The sequence below is a fragment of the Aythya fuligula genome, chromosome 8 (genome assembly GCF_009819795.1).
Source record: "Aythya fuligula isolate bAytFul2 chromosome 8, bAytFul2.pri, whole genome shotgun sequence".
NCBI lineage: Eukaryota > Metazoa > Chordata > Aves > Anseriformes > Anatidae > Aythya > Aythya fuligula.
Window position 1 is genome coordinate 19,855,913 of NC_045566.1, and position 25,611 is coordinate 19,881,523.

Sequence of the window (25,611 nt, forward strand, 5' to 3'; positions counted from 1 at the left end):
TCAATTCTGACCATTTTGCTTTCTTAGGAGCTGGAGCATCAGAGAGGAGCCCTTATGAATGAAATCCAAGCTGCCAAGAACTCTTGGTTTAGCAAAACTCTGAACTCTATTAAAACTGCCACAGGCACACAGCCACCACAGCAGCCTCAGCAACCCCTGCCACCCAAAGAGGGCAGTACATAGTTCCAGCCAGACCTCATACAAGAGCACAAAGAACAACACAACTGAAACCCTGGAGGATTCTTCCAGTGGTCTCTCCTCTTGGGTAAAGGACAAAAGGCAGGAGTGCAGGCTTGAAGTGAAATTCTTCAATGTTTTTCATTCATTCTGATGTGATCCTTTTCAAAGGGGAAAAAATATTCTGTTTTATGTTGAATTCTTACTTCCCAAACTGCCTTGCTGAAAGCCACGTTCTGATACCTTCATACTTTTACACTTTATTTTATATGACTAGATGTTAAAATGAATAAATAATTCAAAACTAGCTCTTTAATACATGACTAATTATTCAAAATTATTTTTATCTTGCATAGAAGTTGTTTTTTTTTCTTCTGGAGGAAGAGAGAATGGAAAATGTAAAGTACTGCAGCATAATCTCTTCACAGAAAGCACAGTGTAACAAGTACTAGTGTGTGTGTGAGTGTCTAGGATAACTTATGCCCTGGGACCATCTCAGAAGTTTATCGCAGTGACTACGTCCTGCAGAAAAGCACTTTTTCACTTTTTTGTAAAGCTTAGGCCATAGCAAAGAAGCAAAGATAGTCTTGCACTGTCTTGGCACAATTGTTTGTGAGCTTCCCGGATAATTTCATAGTTTTGATCATTTTTTTCTTCAGAAATGCAAATAGTGCAGTTCTTTGTAGCACTGAGTAGCACTGTTGTTTATTTACAACTGAACTGGAATTTAACATAGTTACCTAGTTCCCCTTTTTTATTTCATGTTTATACTAAGAATGCCAAGAAAGAATTCCTTCCACTGGGAGAAAGGGAAAACTGTTCAACATTTATTCGATGTTTTTTCTGATAAGCCAACTGAAAACCTTGCATAGTTTTGACCTTTTGTAAGTCCTGTGCAATAAAGGGTAGCTTTTATGAATAAAATTAACAAAAACTTTTCCCTGGGTCTATATTCAATTTTTGAGTTTTACACGGAAGTGAGGTGTCAAATAAAACAAACAACAGGCTTTTGCTGCACTGATGAAGAAATCACCACAAAAACAAGATCAATTTGCCATAAATATTTGGCTAGGAAATGCTATATCGGTATTACTTATTTTTATAAAAACAAACATTTTCAACTCTAATACAAAGCTTAGACTTTTCCCATGGGATAGACTTCTCTGATGATTCCCAAACCTCTCTGTTTGTTTTATATCTCTAAGGTAAGAAAATTCAAAAGTGTTTGTTTTGACTGAACATAAAGTGTTTATAGAAATACTTCTTTCATGGAAAATTAAACTATTGCTTGAACTGATGGAATATTTTTTTAATTATACTTGTCATGTCTATAAGGTGGTCTTGCAGATAAATATTGCTGGACAAAAGGTTGTGTATTAATTGTTCCATTTACAAAATTGTTCCAAGTACATTTGTTCTCTTTTGATCTTTTTTTAATTCAAAGGAATGCCATATCTTGTCCGTTTTGTACAATAAAAATTAATGATACTCATCTTGTGCTTTGTTGTCAAGCATAATTGTGAATTACTTCAAACAGGGCGGTACAAGTTTAATGTTTACTTGTGCCAGAGGAACAATTCTGAAAGGCAGTCACTTGTTTGAAGTAGAGATCAAAATATAATCACTGTCCTGACACAACTATCCTGCGATGAACTTCTAACTCTCTTCTAAGAATAAGGAGTTTAAAATGTTGGTATTTTTTTAAAGTACCTGCAAGAAAAGTGATAATCTGGAAACCTTAACAGGGTGAGGGAAAAAAAAAAAAAAGAAAAAAAAAATAGGAAAATGCAGAAGGGATCTCTTTTGCAAAGAGAAAAAAAAAAAATCTTCCTTTTTGTGGTCACTTCTAATAATATTTGCAAAGATGCTTCCATTCTGTAGGCTATCTAAACCTAGCATTATTAACTCACTTATCAGTACCATTTCACACTTGAAATAAACAGTGAAATAAATTTGAAGTGACACTTAAGAACACTTGATTGGTATGGTGAGAGTACTGTGCTGATGAGTGACACCAATGGTTGGACAAGTGTCCACATTTCTCATGTCATTTATCTTAAATCATACTTACAGGTGGATTTAAAACCTTGATTGGAAAAATGCAGTAATAATAATAATAATAAAAATGTTAAGACTGTGATTCCCTGAGCAGCTGAGTTCATGTAACAGCTCACTGCTGCTCCCTGCTCCAGCTCCCTGATGTACAGTCATGTCCCTATCCTTTTTATGGCACTTACTAGAGGTGATTCAAATTAAAAATTAAAAGTCTTGATTTTTTTTTCCCCATTTAGTCTTTTGCCAAGTCAATGTGTTACATCATGTAAAGGGTCCAATGAGAGAGAGTAAGTGGATGAGTGAAGCAGTACTTCCCCAGTTCATCAAAAAGGAAGTGTTAAATAAGCTTCCATGTTTCATAGAACTAGCTTTGACACACTATCATCCTTCTCATTGTAATATCTCTCTGACTGTGGAAGTTGAGTTTCTGTGAGAAATACATGTTTGCTACCTGCTAGCCATGATGATTTCAACACCCTGTAGGATAGGAACTGGCTTACCTTGTGCCTCTCACAGCACCAAAAAAGTTTCAGAAGGCAATGGCTGAATTACACATTTTTGGCAATGATGTAAGGGCAGTAAGCGACTTTCACCTTCCATCTGTGCATCCCGGGTAGCATTCGTAGCAGTGGCACTTGGAAGAGTAATATTTATGTGGAAACTATCTTCTCAAAATTACTGAAGGAATGAGAAAAATAGCTCTATGTTATTATCTTGATGAACAAGCATAGTTAAATGCAGAAACAAGGAAAGCAGCAGAGCTGCAGGATTAAACCAGGCAAGCTAAAGCTGCCTGCTGACTGTACATGCTGTTGAGATACTCAGTTTCTTGTAAGAAAAAAAAATCTGTTTTAATTAGTCCTTTCAGCAGTGGTTGATGGAGTACTTGCTATAAATAATCATATCCCAGACCAACTGATCTGTCAGGGATAGCTGGTTCAATATTCAGATTTTCAGAGGGAAACATCATCAAAGTCTTGCTGAAACTTATTTTCATGTGGCACTGGAACCCACTTCTTAAGATTCGAATGATTCTTTTTTTTCTTCTCCTTAGTCGGTATCGAACTATGTATCAACATAAAAATTGTATTGAAGATAATTTGAATGTTATAAATATATCTTTATGGAACTAAATCTATTTTTTAATTTTATTGAGAATGCACAGTTCTGAAATAAAGCCTTTACTTTGATTAGGGACAAACCTCCAAAGAATATTTTTAGTACAACTGCTTTATCTTGTCAGATTCTAATCTTCTCCTGAGATGCCCAATACAATATGAAAAAAAAAGGGGGGGGGTGTGAGGGGGAAATACACAACTGCTTTTTTCCACTTTAAAAAGTATTTACTTTGACTGTAACACTTTACAGGATAAATGAAGCAAGGCTGATTTAGTTCTGCAGTACATCTGTGAACTAGTCTTGGATTATCTTTGTGACTCAAACTTACTACACTAAAGTAATAGCACTTCACTTACTTCAACAAATTCTAAACATACCTAGAAATAATTAAAGACAGTAACATAGAAAATATCATGGGTGGCTTTAATCCAAGAAACTGCCCGAGAAACTGCAAAGTCCCTGAGATCCATACCAGTGAATGATTAGTAAAACCTGTATCAGGAGAGGTAGTCAGCTGTGTAATCAGTACTACCAGCTGACAAACATTTCTTTGTATTGCCTGTTAATTAGTATATTGTCTAATTTGCTACGGTTAATTTACATGTTAGATAAACTTTTTTTTTCCTTGTTAGACATTTTAAAGAACTGAATTTAAAGAACTGGTTTGCCCTTAAAATTTCTTCTAAATAGATGCTTTCACCTGTGCCATTGTGTGAAAAACAACACGGAATAAAGACAGCTGTTTACAACAGGAGAGGGAGCTCCAACATCTAACAGAAATAATTCAGGGCCTTGACAAAGCACAAAGGAGCCCATTGACTTCAGTGTCCCGGTATCAGTTGCTGACTGAACTTGGCACTTAGAAGTCAATACAAATCTAACTTTATTGACATAAAAACTTAAAAAATACATCAGAAATTAATGCTTTTTCCACAGGAAACAAGGAAGTCCATTCCCTTCAAGTAGTTTCAGTGAGATCTGTGAAACTGCTTGTATGTGTCAAAGAACCTCTTATTTTGATTTCCTGTTAGACACGAGGATAATTGCCATACTTCTATGTAATCTAGTAAATCTAAATACCTTTGGCATTGAAAACAGAAACTCCGTTGTCTTACAATGCTGGTTTTCTCCCAGCTGCTGTAGGGAAAACCCTACTCTATGTCATTTTGGTTGACCAGCATGCCTCTTTTACAGCTCAACCCTGCAGAAAAGGCCGTTGTACAAACAGCTGGGTGCACAAAACACACAATGCTGTGCATGCCCAGGGCTGTGGGTGCACACAGCACCAGGCATCACATTGTTCTCACAAATGTGAAGGCTTGAACTAGATTCTATTTTCATCTATTATGCTAGTATCCTACTGGGAGCTGTCCCGTTACCTCTTTCCAAGTAACAGTACTAAGGGGAGATACAACGAAGCACTGATTTTTGGACCTTTCAAGTTAGATTATACATCACAGCAGCCATTAAAACTGGGCTAATCCATAGTTGGTTTTGGGAAATTCAAAGAATTTGGAACTGGATGACTAATTATCAGCATTGATAAAGATCCTAACTTTTCTAACTCAGAAGTCTACACAATTTGTTTCAGGATCATAACTTAAGACGTACAGGTTAATCCTCCAGGAATACAGGGCTCTCCATTTCTCCTGGAATCCAGCTGCTTTGCGACTGAATGTATTTCATGTTATTTTTACCTGGGAAAAAAAAAAAATATGGGTAGAGAACTAGAACATTACTTCCTCTTATTTTCTTATTCAGTGGGACTTGCTTTTATTTAACCTGTAAAGGAATATATATGTATCTTTGGAAAACTATATCTTATATATAGAATAATATATAGGAAACTGAATCACAAAGGGATAAATACAGCAAAAGGATTTGGTATCACAGACTTCATTTGTGATTTGATACCACCAGAATCTTGAGCTGTACTAATTTCCTTTCAGTTTCTCTTATTTTTGTATTTTATATGATACATGGATGCTACTACCAATGCAAACAAAAGCAGATGTTCTCAGCTTTTTCTCCAGATTCCAATACCCCCCTTCCAGTAACTCTTAGGGACACACTGGTACTGATACCATCTTCAAAACTACCAGGAGCTCTCTTGAGCTTTGGGAACTATTGCTTTCCCAAGTAAGAGGATTCTCTGGCTTATTTAAACAGGGAAAAGATGGCAAGGCAGAAGAGGGTCTAATCAAGTATGATTCTGAACCAGAGCACTCTTGTCTGCCATTCAAGGTGGCTTCACTTCAGCACACTGAAAATAGAGAGCAGCTTCATCATGCTGATGAACAATGACATTTTCCGGGTTTGTAGTTGCATTTGTTATCTGGTTATGGTCCTAGTATATAAAATACACTTTACTAGATAAACGTGGGGAAAAAGAACATTATAGTGCTGTGAGACTTTTAACTGAGAACAGCTTAGTACTGCCAGTTCTTGTGTAACAAATCCATGTATTATATAAAGTATAATACAGAAATATAAGTGTAATGCTTGTTATTAAAAGTGCAATTTAATGTACATGGTCACAACAAATGTTTACTTTTTTAATTGTTACAGAATTGTTTGGATCAGTACCTTGTTATCATTGTGTGAACGATGCCTTGTAAAATAAATGGAAATGCAAACAAAATGGGAATAAGGTGCTTATTTTCATAAGCCACTTAAACAGCTTAAATCTGTTTGCAATAGCAAATTGCTGAGTTGGGTTTTCTGGTACAGTTCATTCCACTTGGTTATTTTCAAGCAGCACTGTTGTGCTAGGACACTGGCTCTGCAGACTAGCTGCCTGAAACGTGTATGTCCCATAGCTAATTCCCAGCTGGCAGTATAGTGTACCTGTGCACAGGGGTAACCCATACCACAGTAATCCGATGGATAGGCACTGCTAGAAAGCTAACTGGTCACCTGGGCACTCCTCTCCAAACACTGCTCTGAGTTTCCAGCATAGAGAACACAGTAGTAAACACACTTTTAGGAAAAGTTGTTCGTATACAGCAGTGGGGAAGCAGGAGTGGCTAAGGACTTCATGCTGCCCTAGCAGTGTGCAAGAGAAATGGGCACCATGCCTGAAGGAAGAGAAGCAGGGAGCAGGAGGAGCCATCAAGAGACAGAAACCCATTAAATAAGCATGACCATGTTACATATTTCCAGATAAAATCAACTGGTGCAGCTTCAAACACTGTGGCTGAAAATCTGCAAGCTGAAGCTCAGTACTAGGAACTTTAAACATGACCACAGCGTTGGTTATTACAGCTCGTCAGTTAGTTACTAACAGTTTCTGAAGCCCCGGACCAGAGGGTTATGTCAAACACTTCAATACGTCTGTTAAAACTGATTTGTGGAACTCAGCCTTGAAAACCAGTCTTTGGCTTCTGGTTTTCCATGACTTTCTTATCTTACTGGGATCTATTCTTCCCTCCATACCTTTGCAAAAAAAAAAACCCTCTACAGATTAACTAACTCCTGGATGGCCACTTTAAAAAAGGGGAAAAAAAAAAAAAAAAAAAAAAGGTGCACAAATCAACAAGTGAACTGACATTCCTCAATTTCATAAATTAGATGTTAGTATCTGGCACCCTTTCATTTAAAGAAAGTTGCTTTTCAAACGCAGAGTGGCTGTATCCTGCCTCGGGCTCCCTCTTTCATAAGACACCTGGAGGAAGACGCTGAGTCTCACTCACAATCTTTCCACCACTGAAAGATTGCGAATGCATTTTATTTTTCCTCCTCTGGGAAATCTCAGTGCTCGAATGAGACCTGGGAATACACACGTTTTATTTTTTTTTTAGTACACTGACTCAGTAACTGGTGAGACACATTTCGGTGTACTTTTCCCTTTGAGCACCTCCGGTAGAAATACCTGAGGAAAGCCATGCCAAGCCTTCTCCACAGGACCACCGTGTGTCATCAAAGCTCCCCTGGCCCACGGCAGGGTACAAAGAAAGATCGGAAAACGCCTGTTTGGGTCGCTCCGACACGGCCGGGACGGGCCAGGAGCCGCTCCCTCAGCTACTGCCGGGGCGCTGCCTCAGGGCGCAGCTAACGGTCGCTAACCGCCTCCAACGGTCGCCAACGGCCGCCGTGCCCCTCCCGTTCCGCTCGGCCGGCGGAAGGCGGCGGCGGGCTCCCGGAGGAAGAGGAGGAGGCAGCGACGCCATTTCCGCGGGGCGGGAGGCCGGAAGGTTCCAGAGGGGCCGCGGAGCCGCCGCTAGGGAGGCGCAGCGCAGCGCCGCGCAGTACCGCTCGCGACATGGCCGCCGCGCGCGAGGAGGTGAGCGGGAGCCTCATCCCCCCCCTCCTCCATCCGCCGTGAGGGCGGAGCGGCTCCGAGCGCGGGGAGAGGGCACCCGCGGGGGCAGCCGGGTGGGGAGTTGGATGCTGGTGAGGAGCGGGCGGCCTCGTGCTTCGCAGCGCACGGAGGGGTGGGCGGGCGGCTGCTGGGGCTGAGCGTGCTGCACCCGGCGGGCTCGGAGGCGCTGTGAGTGAAGGAGCTCAGCCGTGAGCCTGCATTGAAAAGGAGGGCGTAACTCACGCGCGTTGCGATCTCTCGTTTGCGAACCAGTTGCTGAAAGATTTGGAAGAGGTTAAAGAATTGCTTGTGAAAGTCACGAGGAAGCGGCTCCGCGATGTGCTGCTGACAGAAAAGCACAAGCTGGAGCTAGAAATCAAGAATCAGCCTCTGCCAAAGCCAAAGGATGCGGTAGAAGAAGAAAAGTCATCGCTGGGAGGGTACACGGTGAAAATAAACAATTATGGTAGGTTTACTTTTCTTAATGCGTTTTACAGGTTAGGCATCTCCCTGAAGAGGAGCCTGGGAGGCATTAGTGTGAGTTACAGGTACCATTTAGTGCTATTGAGAAGTTCTCACAAATGTTAATTTCATACTAGAGACCTTACTTTAAAAGCTTCTGTGTGCTTACTGTGCTGTCCCAACCATGGCATGGTTAATTCTGTCTGGGTGATAGTTGTTCAGTACTGGTGGAGTGTCTTAAGGGTCCCTGGTGTACCAGCTAGTATTTTTCCATTGCCTAATACTTACTAAGAATTAAAGAGTGAGCTTTGGTTTCTCTGCTTGCCATATAGGTGAAAGGAGAAGGAATTGCTCAAGATACTTGCTGTGCAGGGGAAAAGTGGGTCATGGAAACTGCAGCAAAACCAGACCTCTACCTCTGACTCCCCCCTACGCAGACGGGGTTGCTGTCCTTTTACCTGAGTTGATACATGGCTTTTCACAGAATTTAGAGAAGTTAGGGAACACGGCTATGTATGCATCTCCTTTTGCTCTTGAATTATGCCCAATTCACATCTATCTCTTGTTTCTCTGAAGATTTTTTTAATAAGGCATAGGTCATGGTCATTGTGGGGATGTTAGAATGGAATGTGTGAAGTTTATGGATGGAAGCTAGATCTTGATCTTTTTCCCTTGCAGGTTGGGATCAGTCAGATAAGTTTATTAAGATTTACATCTCTTTAAATGGAGTTCAGAAGCTCCCAGCAGAGAATGTGCAGGTGAATTTCACAGAGAGGTGAGTTGATCTTGTTGCACCATGCCACAAGGAGAGCACTGTTGAAGAAAGTTATTTGCAATGCAGAAATGTGTTTTGTTGAGTGCTGTTCTGCATCAGCCATGCCCAATGCTTCCCCCCTTTTCTCCCTTCTATTTATTTACTTAGCACATACCCTTAAGTATAGTGCTCCTTAAAGTGTTTTTTTTTTTTTTTTTTTTTTTTACTTTAATTTAAAAATGCTTGTTATACCTCATTGTGGTTGACAGGGTATGTAGTGTTAGCCCTGTTTTTTGATGGTGATAGAACTGAAATGTTGATTAAATAAATCTGCTTTACCAAGGTTGTAGGAGGCCAATGAGATAGAAAGAACCCCAAAGATTTGTTGTGAAGTCTGAGTAGGTCCTTTTCAGTACTCAGCATTAAATCCAATTGAAGATTTGGAAGCCTTGAGTAGAAAGTAATTCAAGCCAGGTGAAGTGCCCCAGAAATGAACCTGCTAAAGGGCTTTCAGACACTATTTTTGGTGGCAGGGTAGAACAGTCTCCCACCAGCTGGAATATTTTTTAATACCTTCCCTCTCCCCACCTTCTGGTTCCAGGTCGTTTGATCTTCTAGTTAAGAATCTGAATGGGAAGAACTACACCATGACCTTCAACAACCTCCTGAAACCCATCTCTGTGGAAGGCAGCTCTAGGAAGGTCAGTGCATCCCATCTGTTACAGATCTTTAGGCCCCTTACACAGTACCATGTTTGTTGACTAGTTTAAGAGGTCCAGTGCTAACCTTCAGTCTATAAAGTGTCTAACAGTTTATCGATAAAGTGTTTTCCCTGTGAACATGATCTGTAATAATCTGTAGTTGTCACAATTGTGGAATCAATCTCTGGAGACCATGACCATGGGCTTCTACCCCAAAAGATCATGAATAGATACTATAGACTTTTTAAAATAGCTTTCCAACAGGATTTCAGAAATAATTAAGCAGAAAATTCCACTAAGCATCTATTATTTGCAATTTTAGAGTAGACAGGAGGCTTGACAGCAGACTGAAACCCTGGGTAGCTTAAAGAGGTATAATGCCCAAAACAGTGTCTAAAACTTGCTCTGATTTTCTTAGGGGTGCATTGCTCTGCATTGAATACCAGTGACATTTCACTGGTGATGACTGCAACTAGTAATACTGTCTTTACTTTGCTACTTGTAGCACCTTTGAACCAAAGCACATCATTGAACTAAATAATAATTCAATTTGAAATTGCTCTAAAACTAGACTTGTACAAAATTAAAACAAATAAGTGAGAGTGATGTGCCAGTGATTTTTAATATGATGCAGAAACAAGCAATGGTCGTTTTGCTTTCTGAATTAAGCCAAAGCTCAAGCAGAACTTTGTTTGCTGTGGCATGTAGAGGTTTTGTAAAATTTAGGTCAGGGTTGCAATTAAACAGGCTTTGCTTTTAACTTGCAGACATACTGCAAGATTAAGCAATGTCCTTAAACTAGTTTCTTACCCTTGGAGAAATGAGTTGGGAAAGCATCTACCAAAACAAGGTATTCTAAAAACTCCTGTAAATATAGTCACCAGACAATCCTGGATACATTTAGTATCCTAAAAATTACTGAATGATGCTTTTACAGCACTGCATGCTCTTCTCTACCAGAAAATTAGTACTATGCTATAGTGTCAGTATGGTAGTACTGTGCTACTCTACAATGAGGTTATGACTTAGTGCCCTGAGGCTGAATAGATATTGCAACTTCTGTATATTACCTAAAATCAATAGCAGAAATAAACGCTTCAGGAATTTGCAGGGATAGAAAGACACTTACATCATAAGCTCATCTTATTCATTGTGATTGTAACTATTATTCTTTAGTATTCTAAATTCGTGTCTTGCTGTTCTCCATACAGATAAAGACGGACACAGTCCTTGTGATGTGTAGGAAGAAGCGGGAGGAAAAGTGGGATTGTCTTACTCAAGTGGAAAAAGAAAGCAAAGAGAAAGAGTAAGTGTTTCTGTACTCCTCTATCTCATCTTCTGTTAATTGTTTCCCAAATTGCTTTAGGAACAGTGCATTTCAACTCTTCTCTTGCCTGTGTAGTCAAACTGAAAACTGCTGCTCTGGGGGATAAGCCCATAAGGTATTTGAAAATCATTAGGTTAGTATATATATTATTATTTTTTTGGTGCACTTTTAATGCACTTTTTTTGTGGAGGGAGGTGCACTTAGAGCAGCTGTCAGCCTCTCTTCTACTGATTTATTGCTAGTGATGAATGTTGCATCATTAGAAATGTGACAGATAAGGCCTGCAGTGAAAGTGCTGGAGATAATTAACCAAATAAAGAGTCAGTTACATCTTGCTGGCTGCATTCCTTTCAAGAACTGCTCTAGTGAGATTGACTGTTTTTAAGCTAAGTATATATTTCCTGCAGCTATGCTGGTCAAAATAATTATATAATTTTTTTGTGTGTTTGAAGTGCCTGCACAAAACCCCAGTATCCTTCTGGCAAAACAGGTTTTTGCTTACCTGGATTATTGTACAAAATTTCAAGCTAATTTAGATTACTGTGCTTCAAGTGCTTGGGAGCAATCCTACATGCAGCTTAGGTGCTGGATATGAAAGGGTGATAAACTACAGCAGGAGACACCTGCATGCAGGATTTTTTTTTAATATATCTAAATAGAAAATGTTGTACATAATACTCTGATATTGTTTTACAATAAACACATTTTCATCCAAAAGTGTTCTTCCTTGGAGTGTGGAAGCACTCACTTTTGAGATGCTTAGGCCTGCCAATGACTGATCACTTTGTGTATCTCTGTAGGATGACTTGCTTAGACTGATTAGTCCTAGCTAACCAGAGCAAAACTATTTTCCCATCCCACAACATCCCAAACAGCACTGGAGATCAGGAGAAGACGATTTGACTCCCGATACACATTGCTGGAGGGACTGGGTCATTTTATTTAATGTCTTGTGCAGAGAAGTACCATACGCTGCCCAGCCTGTCAGGACTAATACTGCTGCCATATTCAAAGGCTTGGAGTATGACAAGTTACTTTCTAAAAGTGCTGGGGACTTTGAGGCTGGTAGCTAGCCCCGTACTTGGGTAACTTGCTCCCTCTGCTGTTTTATTGTCATCTGCATGTTTTTCAGGTAGCCTGCAGCTATGCTAGTAACTACCTATGTTGGCACATTCTGGGTCTGTTATGTTCGGGTCCTGCTCTGTAGGATTAATTCTGGGTGGTGCTTCAAGGATCATGTTCATTGCAAAATGCTTCCTGTTATCCTTAATAGGACAGCTCAAAGTGGTCATGCACTTACTCTGAGTAGACCCTTAAGGATTTTCTCTCTTTATGTGGTGACAGTTGTGACTGAAGACTTACACAATCTAAGACTTTGCCAAAGCAAAATCTTGATACCAAGATGTTTCTAACAAATATTAGTGTTTGGGTTTTGCAGAGAATTGTTAGATATGCCTCATATTCTTGTATGTATCCATCTTGCAGGAAGGCTGCCTATGACACCTCAGATCCTAGTGAGGGGCTTATGAACCTTTTAAAAAAGATGTATGCAGAAGGAGATGATGAAATGAAGCGCACCATCAACAAGGCCTGGGTTGAAAGCAGAGAAAAGCAATCCAAAGGGGACATACCAATGGATATTTGAAAGTACTCTAAGGGCCGCCTTAATATTGATCTTCCATGTGAGACTCACTGTGCTGCAAAGATCATTGTTTACAAAACCTTCTTCCAAGCAAAGACAGTCATTTTCCATTTCAGGTTGGAGAAAATATTTAAATAAAATAGCTTATAAAGCATTTCCTTCAGTCAAGTGGCTCACCATCTCCTGAAGAGTGGAGCGTAGGTAAATCCTTACCCCTCCCTGAAAAAGCATCTCAGCTGAGTGGAGTCTTTTCTGAAACTGAGAACAGAATGTAAAAGAAAAGGAATCCTAAACTAAGACGGGTCAAAGCCTCTCTGTTGCAAGTGACAATGGTACCCATCTGGTTACTGGGACTAATGTCATGCTAACTGCTGGGGTGGGTTTTTTGATGACGTGGGAAAGTATGTTGAAGAGTAAATACGATAAATGCTGAAGAAAGTAGAACCACTATCTCAAGACAGTGCACTTGCTATTAGAGCAGAAAAAAAATGATGTTTATGATGTGGTATTAAAATTGAATGATTACTTAGAAATTAACTACTGCCTGTTTAACGTTTTACGGCTTTTGAAAATGAAAACAGCTCATAAACCTCTGTGCTAATTCTGACCTCCTTGGGGTGTCTTTGAGGTGGCATCAGTCACAGGAGAACAGTGAGCTGCTGATGCTAGGTAGTGAGTTCACCCTGGCTCTAGCAGTATATAATGAAAAGATAAAAGCTTCGTTATCTCCTATCGACTTTGAAGAGTTTTAAGGTAACAGAGTAAGTAGTACATTAAGATAGTTTATGCTCCAAAATTTGACAAAATTGAAGGTGATAGGTTGCTCTTAACGTGCTGCCTGTGTCTTCCATCTGATGGCAGTACGACTTGGCCTATTTAATTGCAGCCTCTCCCTGCTACTGTGAGGGACAGAATAGCCATTTCCTCTTTTATTGCCCTGCTTTGAAGAAGAGTACATGGCAAACATGAACTTAGCAGCAGGCTTGGTTGGGGTTACTGTTTCCTTCCTGCTTCCTTCTCATGTCTTTCCCGAGGACAAATTTATTTGATGTTACCTGCCAAATTAATCAAGCCATTACTCTCCTGTTGTGGTCTGGACTTAATCGCTACCTTGTAATTAAAGAACTGGACCAAGCTCTGCACTGTAAGTAGGAGAGGAATATTAGCATGTTGTAGTTTCTAATAGGTCCTTTATCCACTCTGTCTGTTTGTACATGTATTAAGTTTGCATAGCAAAAGTATCTAAACCTATGGCCATGTTTTATTTTTCAGTTCATGTTCCTTGTTCATGGTGGAATACTACTTTGCCCTGTTCTGCAGTTTCACTTACGCTTTTACCCAAATTACCATCGTGAACGCAATCGTATGGTGACAAAAAAAAGTGCTTAAATGAGCCTATGCTGTATGTCTTTATTTCTGATGTTGCCCTTATCACAAACCACAGATTAGTTCTGCAACAATCAGTGATTTTTCTCCTCTCATAATAAAACCGCCTTTCACACAGACCAGCTTAGTGCAGTTATCAGCTGACTGACAAAAAGCAACATACCAGTCACAATCTAGTAAATGCATGTAATGAATTAGCATGGCTCTTCTTCCTTCTGTATCAGTTTGATGCTGGGCTCATCCACAGGACAGTCTTGAACGCACAAACGGAGTTTGTGTTTTCTGCCTGAGCGTACATCCATTCAGCGATCTACCACATGGCCCTCTGTATCCCAGACATCTGAGCGTGATCAGCAAAATGGCGGAAAACAATTCTGCTCAGCCTCCACCGCCTCTTCACCCCCCGAGGGCGGGATGTCAGAACACACCTATTTCGGATTCTCACAGGGCAGCTGTCCCGAGGCAATGCAGCAATCTCTTTATCAGCCACTTCCTAAAACAGAAGACCACAGCACAGAGCGTAACTATGTTCCCTGTGAATATGAAGTCTTATTTCCAGACCTCACAGCAGAGCTGTAAAATAGGTATCACCACAAGCTACCATTACCTCATGATTATGCTTGACCTTTTGATAGTAAACTTCCTCCTGCCCTTCCTTCTGGGCATCCTAACAGTGAATGTAAGATGACCTCCATGGAGGCCTCAAATTTAAACTTACAACCTGAAGCTAAAAATAAAAGCTGAAACAAACAGAACTACCTCAAGCCAAGTAAAAATAGAGTGGGCTAGTCCTTTAAGTTGAATTGAATTTAAATCAATTTCTTGTTAACTGTCTTCCTATGTAATATACTTTGATGTCAGTAAAAGGGATTTCACCCTTCAACAGGTGCTACAGGCAGAGAAGGACAGGTCAAAGTGTCTCTGCTCTAATGAGAAGGCTTAAGAAAGTTCTTTTTCTGTACAAGAGAGCAAAAACAGTTTTCAAAAAGCATGAGGTTGCAGCAACTGGAATTTCAGAACAAGTATGTTTAGCCAGGAAATGCAGTCTAAAAGAAGATGCTTGAGGTTAGGTAAGCGTCTAACTGTAGCACTCTTAATATGCTAAATTTTTAAGGAAAGAAGGGCTTAAAGAATCCTATGGTAGGAAACCTTGGTGGTTAAATGAAGGTCTGATGCTGGACTACAAAATCTCCCGTTATGTTGCATACTCCTGTTACAGAGTGCTGAAAAGCAATAATGTCAGGTTATCTTGTAAGGGGATCCTCCCTTTCAAAAGAGGACAGGATCAAGAGAGCAGCCAGGTGACTTTCAACTTTAGTAAAGGCAAGGTCAGCGGGACTTTTTGTCTTGGAACATTCTGTAGTTACTGCTTTTGATGTCCCATCAAGCACCTTACTTGTGTATGTGCTTGTATACCTACAATTTATCTAACAGGGCCAACCGCTCGCAGTATTTTTTTAGCTTATTTAATTCCTAGGATTTTTATTAAGAAAGCAGCCTATACTTTCAGAGAACTCACAGCTTCTTCTTTTAAGATGTTACATTTGGAGTCCAAATAACATTTTGTAGAGGAGGTAAAAGTTACTTTCCTTAAGTTTTTGTTTCTAACTGCTGCTACAACTGTGACTTCAAAAGGTGACAAAAGCAGCTGAGGAATACCAAAAACAAAGCCAGGTGCAATCTGCCCTCCCACCCTTGCGTGAACATTCAACACAAACTAGACTTGCCAAGAAGATGGTAAAATCAGTACATAAAAGCAGATTCACAAACTTTCTCTCCCAGGACTTTCAAGAATGGAAGTATATCCCCACAACTAGGCATGATCAGACCAAATATATACATGAATATTTTAAGAGTATTTCAAACACTTGAAAATATTCTTAATGCTTACTAAGAAAGGCTGACTGCAGGGCAGCAAATATGTATACTTTAGAAAACACCTAATGCCCAGATCTGATGCAAATTTTATGTGCTTCTAGCTCACGCAAAAAGTTAAAATTACCTATTTTTAATCAAATAGGTGACTTTGGCAGGATCAGGCTTTCAAGTTTCTAAATAAACGCAAGAGCCAAAATCCTAAGTTTACTTAGGCAACTATAAAAGTAACCATATAATACGCCATCATGGAAAACAGCTTTCCAAAGGTATGTAACTGATAACTAAGGAGCTGAGTTTTCACTGTATGTAGTGTTACAGCTACTACTTCAGGAGAGGCACTGGTGTAAGATGCCAACAAAGCCAGGAGCGTGCCCTGTTGTTATCACCTGGCCCAGCTGGTCAGTTTTAAATGCAGTGCCTGCAGCAGTGCTAACAGCCACGGGAGCCCTCACAGCGTGCCCGCAGGGCCCAGCTGAGCGCAGCGGCCCAGTACCTGCAGCTCCTTGGGCAGGATGGTGTTCTTTCGGATGGCGTTGATCCGCAGCCGCTCGTCAGCATACTCGTACGCCAGCTTCCTCCTCTTCACATCGCGCAGCATCCTCCAGTCCACGAAGTAGCTCCGCACTTGTCTTGTGCACGGTGAGGGGAGAACCTAATTAAAAAAAAAATCACCCACACTCGTTTTGCTTATTTGCCCAGTTCAGGTACGAATTACTCCCATAAACTTGAATTTGCCGGGCTTTTCCTAATTCCCTTCCCGCAGTGCAGCTCCTAAGACATTTCGCATTTTAGTTCGCAAAAGCCAGCGCGGAATTAATCTATCATCCAGCAGACACAAATAACCTCACAGTTTACCCCCCTCCAGCCCCCCAGTTGTTCTCAGGCGCCTCCCCCGGAGCCCCACGGGGGCCGTGCCCGCCGCCGCGGCGCCCTGAGGCGGCCGGGTTGCTGGAAGGGGCTGCCGGTGGCGCTGACCTGCCCAGCCGCCCGCAGCGCCCAGCGCAGCGCGGCCGCCGCCATCTTCTCGGCACCGCGCCTGGGCCCCCGCGAGCGCCACCAGCGGTCGCTGCCCGGCCTCGCCCTGACTGGAAGCCCGCCCGCAGCCCCCAAACGCGGTGCTGCCCACCCGCATCGACGGCCTCAGGGGTGCCTGGGAGGGGAAGGAAGTTAAAAACTGGGGTCTGTGCTCAGTCTTTCCTGCTATAGTGAAACAATTTCCTCTGCTTTTGTGGCTGGAAAAAGTAAAGAACCCGAACCACTTCAGAGGGTTGTGTATTATATGTCAGCCTCTGTAATACCTCCTTCATTAGGGTGACTGAGCAGCTTCCACAAAAACCTCTGGATCTGTCCAAAAGGATCAGAGGTTGGAAGAGGAAAGTTTGTAGAAATGATGGGGGAGAGTTCCATCAGGAAAATGTGATGCAGTGACATTAAAGCATTCACCACATTATGGGAACATTTTCAAGGAAAAAGAAAAAAAAAGCAATGCAGCTGTTGTTATATATGGAGTGGTAATTCAAGTCGAGAAGTTGGTTGATACTAATAAAGAAGAGGGAGATTTGGGAGTGTGGCCATGGGGGTCAGCAAGCCCTGTGGTTGATGGTAACATCAGACTCTTAACAATGAGGCCATCAGAAATATAAAAAAAAAAATGTTCGTGTGTGCGTGTTGGTGGAGCATAGACTCCCTGCACACCCAGCACTGTTTCCTTGCCTTTTATACCTTTTATAAATATTCCTTTTATAAATATTACTAAATTACGATTAAGTTGAGACTTCATATATAACAGCCCTGACATACAATCCCGAGAAGGTGTAGGATGTTTAAGGCTCCAGGTGAGCGTTGCCTACTGCTCAGCCCATTTAAACCAACCCAAAAGGGGGGGGAAGGCAGCAAAAAGTGCTTAGTGCCACAAAGCAGGCGGGGTACGGACCTCACAGCAGGGCTGCTCAACGAGCACCCATCCCAGGGCCCCCTGTGGGGTCCACACACGTGTGGGGTCCATCCCAGCATCGGGTCACTTCTGCCCTGTAAGGCAGACCTGAGGTGCAGGGGGCCCTGGCGGAGGCAGAGCCAGGTGTGCTTGGGTTTGTGTCACTCCTGGTGGGTTCTGTGGGTTTTAGGAGAGCAGCGATACCCCGCAGCCGGTCACGGGTGGGTGCCGGCCCCACAGGGCTCGCTGGCGGTGCCCAGCAGCCGGCAGCGCCCCACGGCACTGCGAGCCCCCCGCTCGCCGGGAAAGGGGCGTGCCCTCATTAGCATGCGGCGCGGTGCACGCTGGGCACCTCGCCCTGACCTAAAGGCAGCCGCAGCGCGGGGCTTTATATACCCTCCTGGCACCCATAGTGCCGTCCGGGGGAAGCTCACCGCCGAGGCCACCCACGGGGTGCCCGTCACCCGCCGGCCCCGCCTCGGGGAAGGTCTGAGGGAAGGGCCGCCCGCGGCCCCAGCAGGGCCCCGCCCGCGCGGGCGGGTGAGCCACCAGCAAGGGGGGGCGCCGCGCAGGGCCGGCCTGGGCAGGAGAAGCGGGGGCGGGGAAGCTCCCTCGGCCTCCCCCCGCCCCGGCGGATGCCCGTGGCCCCGCGGCGCCTTGAGACAGACTCACGGCCGGCGCGCTGAGTCCAATGGGTGGGGTGGGGCACGGCCCCACAACCCAATTCAGACTACTCTCCCCCGGGCGCCATTTTGTAGAGACACCCCCAGCATCCTGCGACAGAAACACCCACCCGCACCGCCAACGCTTGGACAGAAACAGCTACTCAAAATACTCAAAACCCCACACCTAACGTTTATAGTGTCAGAAACACTTCAAAAACCCGCACCCCCAACATTTTGTTATATATGGAGTAATTCGTGTCGGTAATTCGTGTCGAGAAAGTGGTTGCTATTAAGAAAGAAGGGGGAGATTTGGGAGTGTGGCCACGGGGGTCGGAAAGCCCCGTGGTTGATGGTGACATCAGACTCTTAACGATGAGGCCATCAGGAATATAAAGGGAACAAAGGAAGGGTGATTCAGGAGACTCCATGCAGTCTCAGGGTTGCTTGTTCTCCAGCCGTTAAGGCATGGAAGTCTCTGGGTGTTTGCCGTTGCTGTTATATGCAAAGTTGTTTGACCAATGAAAAGTTGTTTTGAAAAGGACTGCTGTGGGGAGAAGGGCATAAGAGGAAAGCCTGTCCTCGAGATAAAAAAAAAGGCAACACAATACAATGAAGTTATGCCATCAATAAAGGAGAAAGAAGGAATGAAAAGGAACAGGCTAGCAGAACGGAGACCAGGACGGGAACAGGCACATTGATCGCCTCATGAAGATAGGTTCGGCCACACTCAGCAAACTGCTCAGAGAAGCTCGTACTGACAGTCGCTGGAAATGGGCGCACCGGAGCTGGGAAGAAGCTCAAGCTGAGAGAAGCGGACCCGCGCACACAACTGCCTCTTGCTGGTAAGCAGTTGCGCATTATGGGAAATCATACGACCTTAGAAACAAAGACTGTCCTGGTAACCTTACAGCTTATTCTCCTTACTAACAATCAGACAGTTTATGATCCTGAAATATAGGACCAAATTGAGGTCAAGGTGTGGGACTGCTACGAAAAATGACAAGGTAGTGCCGGGATTGCTCGGCACCTGGCGAGCAGTCTCTGAGGCCTTAAAGAGCCCTGTGGGACCACAATCAGAAACATGCGGTTTGCCAGATAGTGAAGAAGCTGCGGGCTCCTTTACTGATCTGACTGCTACACCATGGGCCCCTCTGCTGCTACAGCCATCGAAGGCTTTTGCTGTTACATCTCCTGGTGACCTGGACGCGCCTTTTGACCCAGGCCCCATTGGCCTTGAAAAGGAGATGGATACGCTCTTCTTCAATCCAGAAGGAACGGGATATGTAAGGCCCGAAGATCAAGTTGCTTGACAACTTAAAGCAAGACATATTGTTCAAAAGGGATGGAAAATGGAGACTGTTGTTTGTAATCAAGAAAAGCAATGGAAAACGGAGACTCTTAAGTCATGGAACTTAAAGGATTGTTTGTTACCTTTTATGATTGTATAGGTGTACTCGGGTTTAGTATGTAAAAGCAATGTTCTGTATATTTAGAATGCTTGATATTCGTGTGTGCGTGTTGGTGGAGCGTAGACTCCCCACACACTCAGCGCTGTTTACTTGCCTTTTATAGCTTTTATACTGTTTATAAGTATAAATATTACTAGATTCAGATTGAGTTGAGACTTCATTTATAACACAGCCAACCTGTTAACTGACCTGAAAGTTTCTGCCCTGTGAATGTGCTCAGCTGATACCACTGATATATGTTACACAGAGAAACTGGCATAGAGGGAAGATGTGTGACTGGCATGGAAACAGGTTTCTGGTGTTTGCAGGGAGAAAGATTCAAGACTTATTCCCTGATTATAATGTGTATAATTTCCTATTTCTGCATCTTTCCAGATGGTAAAATCAATCTGTAGTGTATAGGCAGTGAAAATTAATAAAGGGGGCAGATGTGATCAAAGGACATTTGCATATTAGACCACATATTTACTTATTTAGTATTTTGTCATATTTCCCTCAGGTGTCTGCATGCTTGTTAGATGGTCCAGATAAGCAAGAAGAGCAGGAGAAGGAGAATTATTATTTCATCCAAAGCTAAAGCCTTTCTCAAGTCTCTCTATAGCATCAAACAGTGCAATCAGCACCTAACAAGCTGTGCAGGTGGGAAAATGAGGTCCCTTGAAAGAATACCATGTTGAGAAAGGTCTGCCAAAGAAGGCTGAGGAATAGCAGAAGCTTTGAGTTGTGGTCTCTTTTGGTGGGATCACTAGGTGGGATGTGTGTTGGAGCTGGTCACTGCCTAGGGTTAGGGACTGGGTTATGGTTCAAACATGAATGTGGGTTAGTGGTTGGAGAGAGAAAAGTGCAGACCCGCTGTGTGAGTGGGGTGGGGAAGGGTCTGCCAAAGAAGGATTAAGTGTACCAAAAGCCTTTTGGTTTTGTGTAGTTTTGGGTCTTTTTGGTGGGCTTTCTGTGTGGGGTGTGTAATGGAGCTACTCACTGCCTAGGGTTAGGGTTTGGAGAAAGTGCAAAGCTTCCTGGAGAGTTTATGGTGTTTTATTTTAATGCAAGAAAATGTGTCTTACTTCACACCCTGTCCATCCGTGGCTAAAATCTTCATGTGTATAGATAGTCCTTACCATCTCGAGTTTTTTACAGACAGTTTCTGCTTACAGAGACGTAAAGTAACTGGTCAGAGTCCTTGGATAGATTTTTATCTAAAAACATGTCTGTATAACACAGGTGCTTATGATTATCTTCTGGGCACCTTAGTAATAAGGGAAATTCTTCACTCGAAGGGCAGTGAGGCACTGGCACAGACTGCCCAGAAAAGCTGTGGATGTCCCATCCCTGGGGCTAAAGTGTTTAAGGCCAGGTTGGATGGGGCTTTGGGCTACCTTGTCTGGTGGGAGGTGGTTCTGGCCATTGCAGAAGCAGGTGATCTCTAATGTCCCTTCCAACCCTTCTGTTATGCTATGACAACTGTAATTTTTATTTGAGTATTGCTGCTTTTTAAAAGTGTTACGCTTTTGCTCTTGGTGTGTTGACTATACATGAATTTCACACCTCTTGTTCTTCAAAATTGCTTTTGAACATGTGGGTCTTCACAGCAGTGCTGAGGTGTTTTTTGCCACATGTACAGGTCTGGAAGGGCTTTCTGTGTGAGGTGGAGCATAAAATGAATAGGATGAGCTTCTTTCTGCTGGTAGGATGGACAACACTGAGTGGGGGATCCCTCCCAAACCCCCGAGGCAGTTCCCTAGGCAGTATGTGGGAAGGAAACACCCAGAGACCTTATTGGTTCCTTTAATTTGGAGCGTGGGGACTTAAATTCACTGCAGAGAGCAGTGGAGTGGTTTGCAGCTGGGCTGGGAAGAGAAGAGATCTCTGTGAGCTGTCAGCTTGCCCAGATCAGCTCTGCAAGTTGCAGATACATCAGAAGAGCTCTGTAAAAGGCAACTGAAAGTACTTGAAAGGTAAGAGAAGTGTTTTATTTTTTAACCTCTGACATTCTTGTTGTTTCTGAATGAAAAATCCATCTGTAGTATGTGTACTCTAAAGGTTTGAAAGCCTCACACAAACATCAACAACCCTATGTTATGGGGATGTATTATTACTGCAAAACATGTAGTGTATGGAGCAGTAGTTAGTGTCACTCCTGGCTGAAGGGATTAAGGTTTAACAGGCTGTCTCTTCCAGTGGTATGAAACCTGCTGAAAGAAATGGGAGTTTTGCCATTGGCTTTATTGGAAGCAGGCTTTAACCTACAAACTAGTTATTTTAGAATGCTTGTTCCTGGCAATTTCCATTTTTGGCTCTCATTTCTGTGTCATAGCGATTGTTTTAAAAGCCCTTTCATACAGCAGGTCTTCCTGGAATTTGATCACATTTACATGTTATAATTGCAACAAACATTCTAAATGATTGCTTCGTACTTTCTCACCTAAAATCTCCTTCTGTGCTTTCTAATGTACCTCTTCACAGACTCCATGTGGAAGTCAATTCAGTAGAAGGTCTTTACCACATAAAATGAAATAGACTACTGTTTCCACAATAATACCACTTTATTGTATATACTGGTTATATGTGTGTGTATGTATATATATACACACACACACATATATATATGAAAGACATTCTGTGGATAGGTAAAATTGATTAAATACAGGTGTTACAACATTTTTGAACTATACATGCAACAAAACAAAGATTTTCCTCATGAAAAGCCAACTGCCTTAAGCTGGGAACTACTGATCTAACAGAAGAGAGAGAAGAGAGCTAGGGAATTTGTTACAAAATGCACATTTATCCTAACCAGTAAATGTGAAAACACTGGTAAGCTTCTCTGCCCTTTCTAATGAGTATGTACCATTTTGGAAGCAATCTGTCATTCACGTGTGAAGAGTTGGTACACCTTGCTTATCAGACATCGCAAAAGGATTTGTGTCGCAGAGTATCTGTTACTCCTCTTGTGTTCTTCAGGAAACCTCCCCTGGCTTTAGGATGGTTAGATGTGCCTGCTTTTCTAACTCAGCAATTAGGAAACTGCCACCTCCTATGTTTCCAGTACTGTGGTACAACTTGGCAACTTCTGCTCTAGCTCAAGCTTGCAAAATGCTGTGCACAAAAAATAGCCTGATACATTGGCCCTTGGTACTTAAAAAGCTCAGGTCTCAGCCCACGTCTCCTTTTTTTTTCTGTTTTCCTTCAGCTTTAATTCATATTGCTTTTATTGTTGCTTTGCATAACTCTCGCTGTGTCCATACACATGTATTCCTTCTGCTGATGGACTAGGCCTCCTGGTCCCTGGTAATACTGGTTTTATTTCTCCATGGTCTTCTCTTCTGGGGACAGCTCTTTAATCATCCTCCAGCACGGTTAGTTCCCCACATTGCTCAGTCCTTGATCTTATTAATTGTTTCTGCCTCTCTCTTCCTTCTGCAGCCCCAGGGCTGTCCTGGACCTGCATGTCCTTTCTGCGCTGACTACAAGTTCTCTTTCTCTCCTCTGTCCCATCTCCATCCACACCACCTGGGTGACATGCTTCTAGTATTCACACCTGGGTCTTTATCAACTCCTGCCTTGATTGGACCAGCATCCAGTCGTGCATTGTCCCCAGAAGTTCATACTGCAAAGGTATGTACCCCAAACCTTCAAGCACTGACGTGTAGGGTGGAAAAAGCCTTACAGACTTAGATTGTTGAAGTCTTCCTCAGAAGTACTCTGAGAGCTGGAGAGGTCCTTTCCAGCTTTGGTTATCCTCTGCTTTCTTCTATGAAGGTTAAAAAGATGTGAGCAGAGCTTCTTCCATCCGTTTCCTTGGGAGAATGTTGTGTAGCCTAATAGGTCTGACTGCTAGGCATTCTTTCCTAAATTCTTCCGTTCCTTAGTCCCCCATTATCACTAGCTACATATATGACGCGATATTCTCCACAACGAGTCAGTTAAACCCACTCTTTAACAGCAGGGGAAAATCTCCTTATTACAAGATAATGAAGCCAAAATAGCTGTCCTTCTCTTTCATTATGCTTAACAGAAATGCTTACGTTCAGGAGTTTTTCCTCTTGAATGATCTCCAGCCCCAGGAAAATCTGAGATCAGTTGGTGGTTTTCAGGAAGCCCTAATTTGTAATGATATCATGATGTAACCTCGGATGGTATTCAGGACTCCGTGCTGAGAGAAGGGATTTTGTGTGTACTTGGGGGGGTGGGATTGGATTCAGGGCCCTCACGTCCATAGGTCTGGAAATAAAGAAGAAGGATATAGGGAAGAAGCCCTGCCTCAGCAGGGCAACATATCCTTTGTCCACCCTCCTTTTCTCTAACAGTAAGTTAAATGTAGTAAAATACATGCTGAATGGAGGGAAAAAAACAAACTGCTCCTTGGGAATGAGAAGCAGGGGTGATGCCTTTATTATATATAATTCATACAAGAAAATTAAGAAAGTCTTGAAATCCGTGCTCTATTTTGTTGGATGTCAGTAATTTTGCTTGGAGGGAAATGAGGTAGTGCTGTAGTGGTCTACGTGCATAATATGATAGTGGTAGTGTTTTGGTCTGTTTTTAGTAACCAAAGCCTCATGTTTCTGAGCATGAAGAAGACCTTCCTGTACAATGGTGGATGTGGACCTAATGGTAGTGATTTTTCCAAATGAAAGGCACATACAGGGATATTTCACAGAAACGGTTTGCTTTTATCATAATTGAGGACCTGGTGACTTTCAGAAACATAATTATAGTAGGAACAGTAGAGGAGCTGAAAACTTAGTGTTCTGTATGGTTGTTTAGGAGTGAAGTCTGCTGTTACTTCAAAAAGTATTATCTGGGAGATCGCTATTGTCTGGATTCAGATGTGCTGTTACTATGGATACATATTGGCCAAATGTTTTCTAGTTGTCACACTACCTAATTTAGCACTTAAAGTTTTTTTTTTTTTTTTTCTTCTGCTTGTGCACTGAATAACATGACTGCTTACTAAGTCGCATATGGTGGCATTTTGGTTTTGCATCCTGTGAGATGAAATTCAAAGCTTTTAACCAAGGATATATCACCTTCTGTACAGACTGACACCATTAATGCCAAAATTCAGGTTGTAATGTGGAATAAGCTAACAAATAAATTTAAATTTAGACTTCTAATTTTACAGTTTATCCTTCCACCCAATGTTTGTTCAGTTTCTCCCTTCCTGTTATTCTTGTGTAGAAGGTATTCCTTTCTGAACTCCAAAATTCTTCTGTGGTTAACAACATAAAAGTTTTACAGCAAACAGTTTTGTTCTTGCTGAAGACTTTACCCTAAATGTTTGGACTTCGCTTTTGACTTTTAAATGTCAATGCAGTTCAACAGTAATTATTTTTAAGCCTTAGTTCTGATATTTAATCAGCCTGAAAAAAAAGCTCTTCCTATGTACATCTGCGGGGTAGGAAAGAAAGAATATTTTTGAAATAAAAGTACAGGAAAACAAATGGGTTTACAACTTATCCTCACCGTGTATTAAGAGTTGCTCTAGTAGCTTCTAAATGAGCCTTGCCATTGCTGAGATAACACATCAGATATTGAGTCAAAGCAAAATAAACTTCAAGTTCCCCAAGCAGAGCCAGTGTTCAGGTACACAAATTACTAACAAGTCAATTTAAAATGGAGGAAATGTTTGAATTCCCCCAGTCCAGGTAACAGCGTAGGCTCTGCACTATATTGGGTGAGGAGGCTGGGTTTCATTTCATGCATCATTTGAGTCCCACAGCTAAAACCCAATAATCTAAAG

General features: G+C 42.2%; 3 protein-coding genes across 8 annotated transcripts in view; 2 read left to right on the forward strand and 1 right to left on the reverse strand.

Annotated features, from left to right (window-relative positions):
* The window catches only part of RABGAP1L (RAB GTPase activating protein 1 like), a 248,515-nt gene extending 242,523 nt beyond the window's left edge, over positions 1-5,992 (forward strand). For all 6 annotated transcript variants that reach the window (XM_032192057.1, XM_032192059.1, XM_032192061.1 and 3 more), the window contains one exon: positions 28-5,992. In XM_032192057.1, the coding sequence (XP_032047948.1) occupies positions 28-183 (156 nt within the window). In that variant the 3' untranslated portion in view covers positions 184-5,992. The remainder of the gene's footprint in view (positions 1-27) is intronic.
* A 1,524-nt stretch (positions 5,993-7,516) lies between these two features.
* Positions 7,517-13,931, forward strand: CACYBP (calcyclin binding protein). Its single transcript, XM_032192201.1, has 6 exons — positions 7,517-7,633; positions 7,925-8,117; positions 8,792-8,888; positions 9,469-9,568; positions 10,780-10,874; positions 12,381-13,931. The coding sequence occupies exons 1-6, from the start codon at positions 7,613-7,615 to the stop codon at positions 12,538-12,540; spliced, it is 666 nt and encodes a 221-aa protein (XP_032048092.1). The 5' UTR covers positions 7,517-7,612; the 3' UTR covers positions 12,541-13,931.
* Positions 13,920-16,834, reverse strand: MRPS14 (mitochondrial ribosomal protein S14). Its single transcript, XM_032192202.1, has 3 exons — positions 16,777-16,834; positions 16,295-16,453; positions 13,920-14,416 (listed from the first exon to the last, which is right to left on the reverse strand). The coding sequence occupies exons 1-3, from the start codon at positions 16,819-16,821 to the stop codon at positions 14,234-14,236; spliced, it is 387 nt and encodes a 128-aa protein (XP_032048093.1). The 5' UTR covers positions 16,822-16,834; the 3' UTR covers positions 13,920-14,233.
* Positions 16,835-25,611: the final 8,777 nt, after the last annotated feature.

What these genes read in the sequence shown, in the direction of transcription:
- CACYBP (XM_032192201.1), top strand. Translation starts at nt 7,613, where the DNA reads ATGGCCGCCGCGCGCGAGGAG. An exon ending in TGGCCGCCGCGCGCGAGGAG is followed by an intron (nt 7,634 to 7,924) that starts GTGAGCGGGAGC and finishes TTTGCGAACCAG; the next exon opens with TTGCTGAAAGATTTGGAAGA. An exon ending in AAAGAAAGCAAAGAGAAAGA is followed by an intron (nt 10,875 to 12,380) that starts GTAAGTGTTTCT and finishes TCCATCTTGCAG; the next exon opens with GAAGGCTGCCTATGACACCT.
- MRPS14 (XM_032192202.1), bottom strand. Translation starts at nt 16,821, where the DNA reads ATGGCGGCGGCCGCGCTGCGCTGGGCGCTGCGGGCGGCTGGGCAG. An exon ending in CGCTGCGGGCGGCTGGGCAG is followed by an intron (nt 16,454 to 16,776) that starts GTCAGCGCCACC and finishes TTTTTTAATTAG; the next exon opens with GTTCTCCCCTCACCGTGCAC. An exon ending in TCCTGCCCAAGGAGCTGCAG is followed by an intron (nt 14,417 to 16,294) that starts GTACTGGGCCGC and finishes CTTCTGTTTTAG; the next exon opens with GAAGTGGCTGATAAAGAGAT.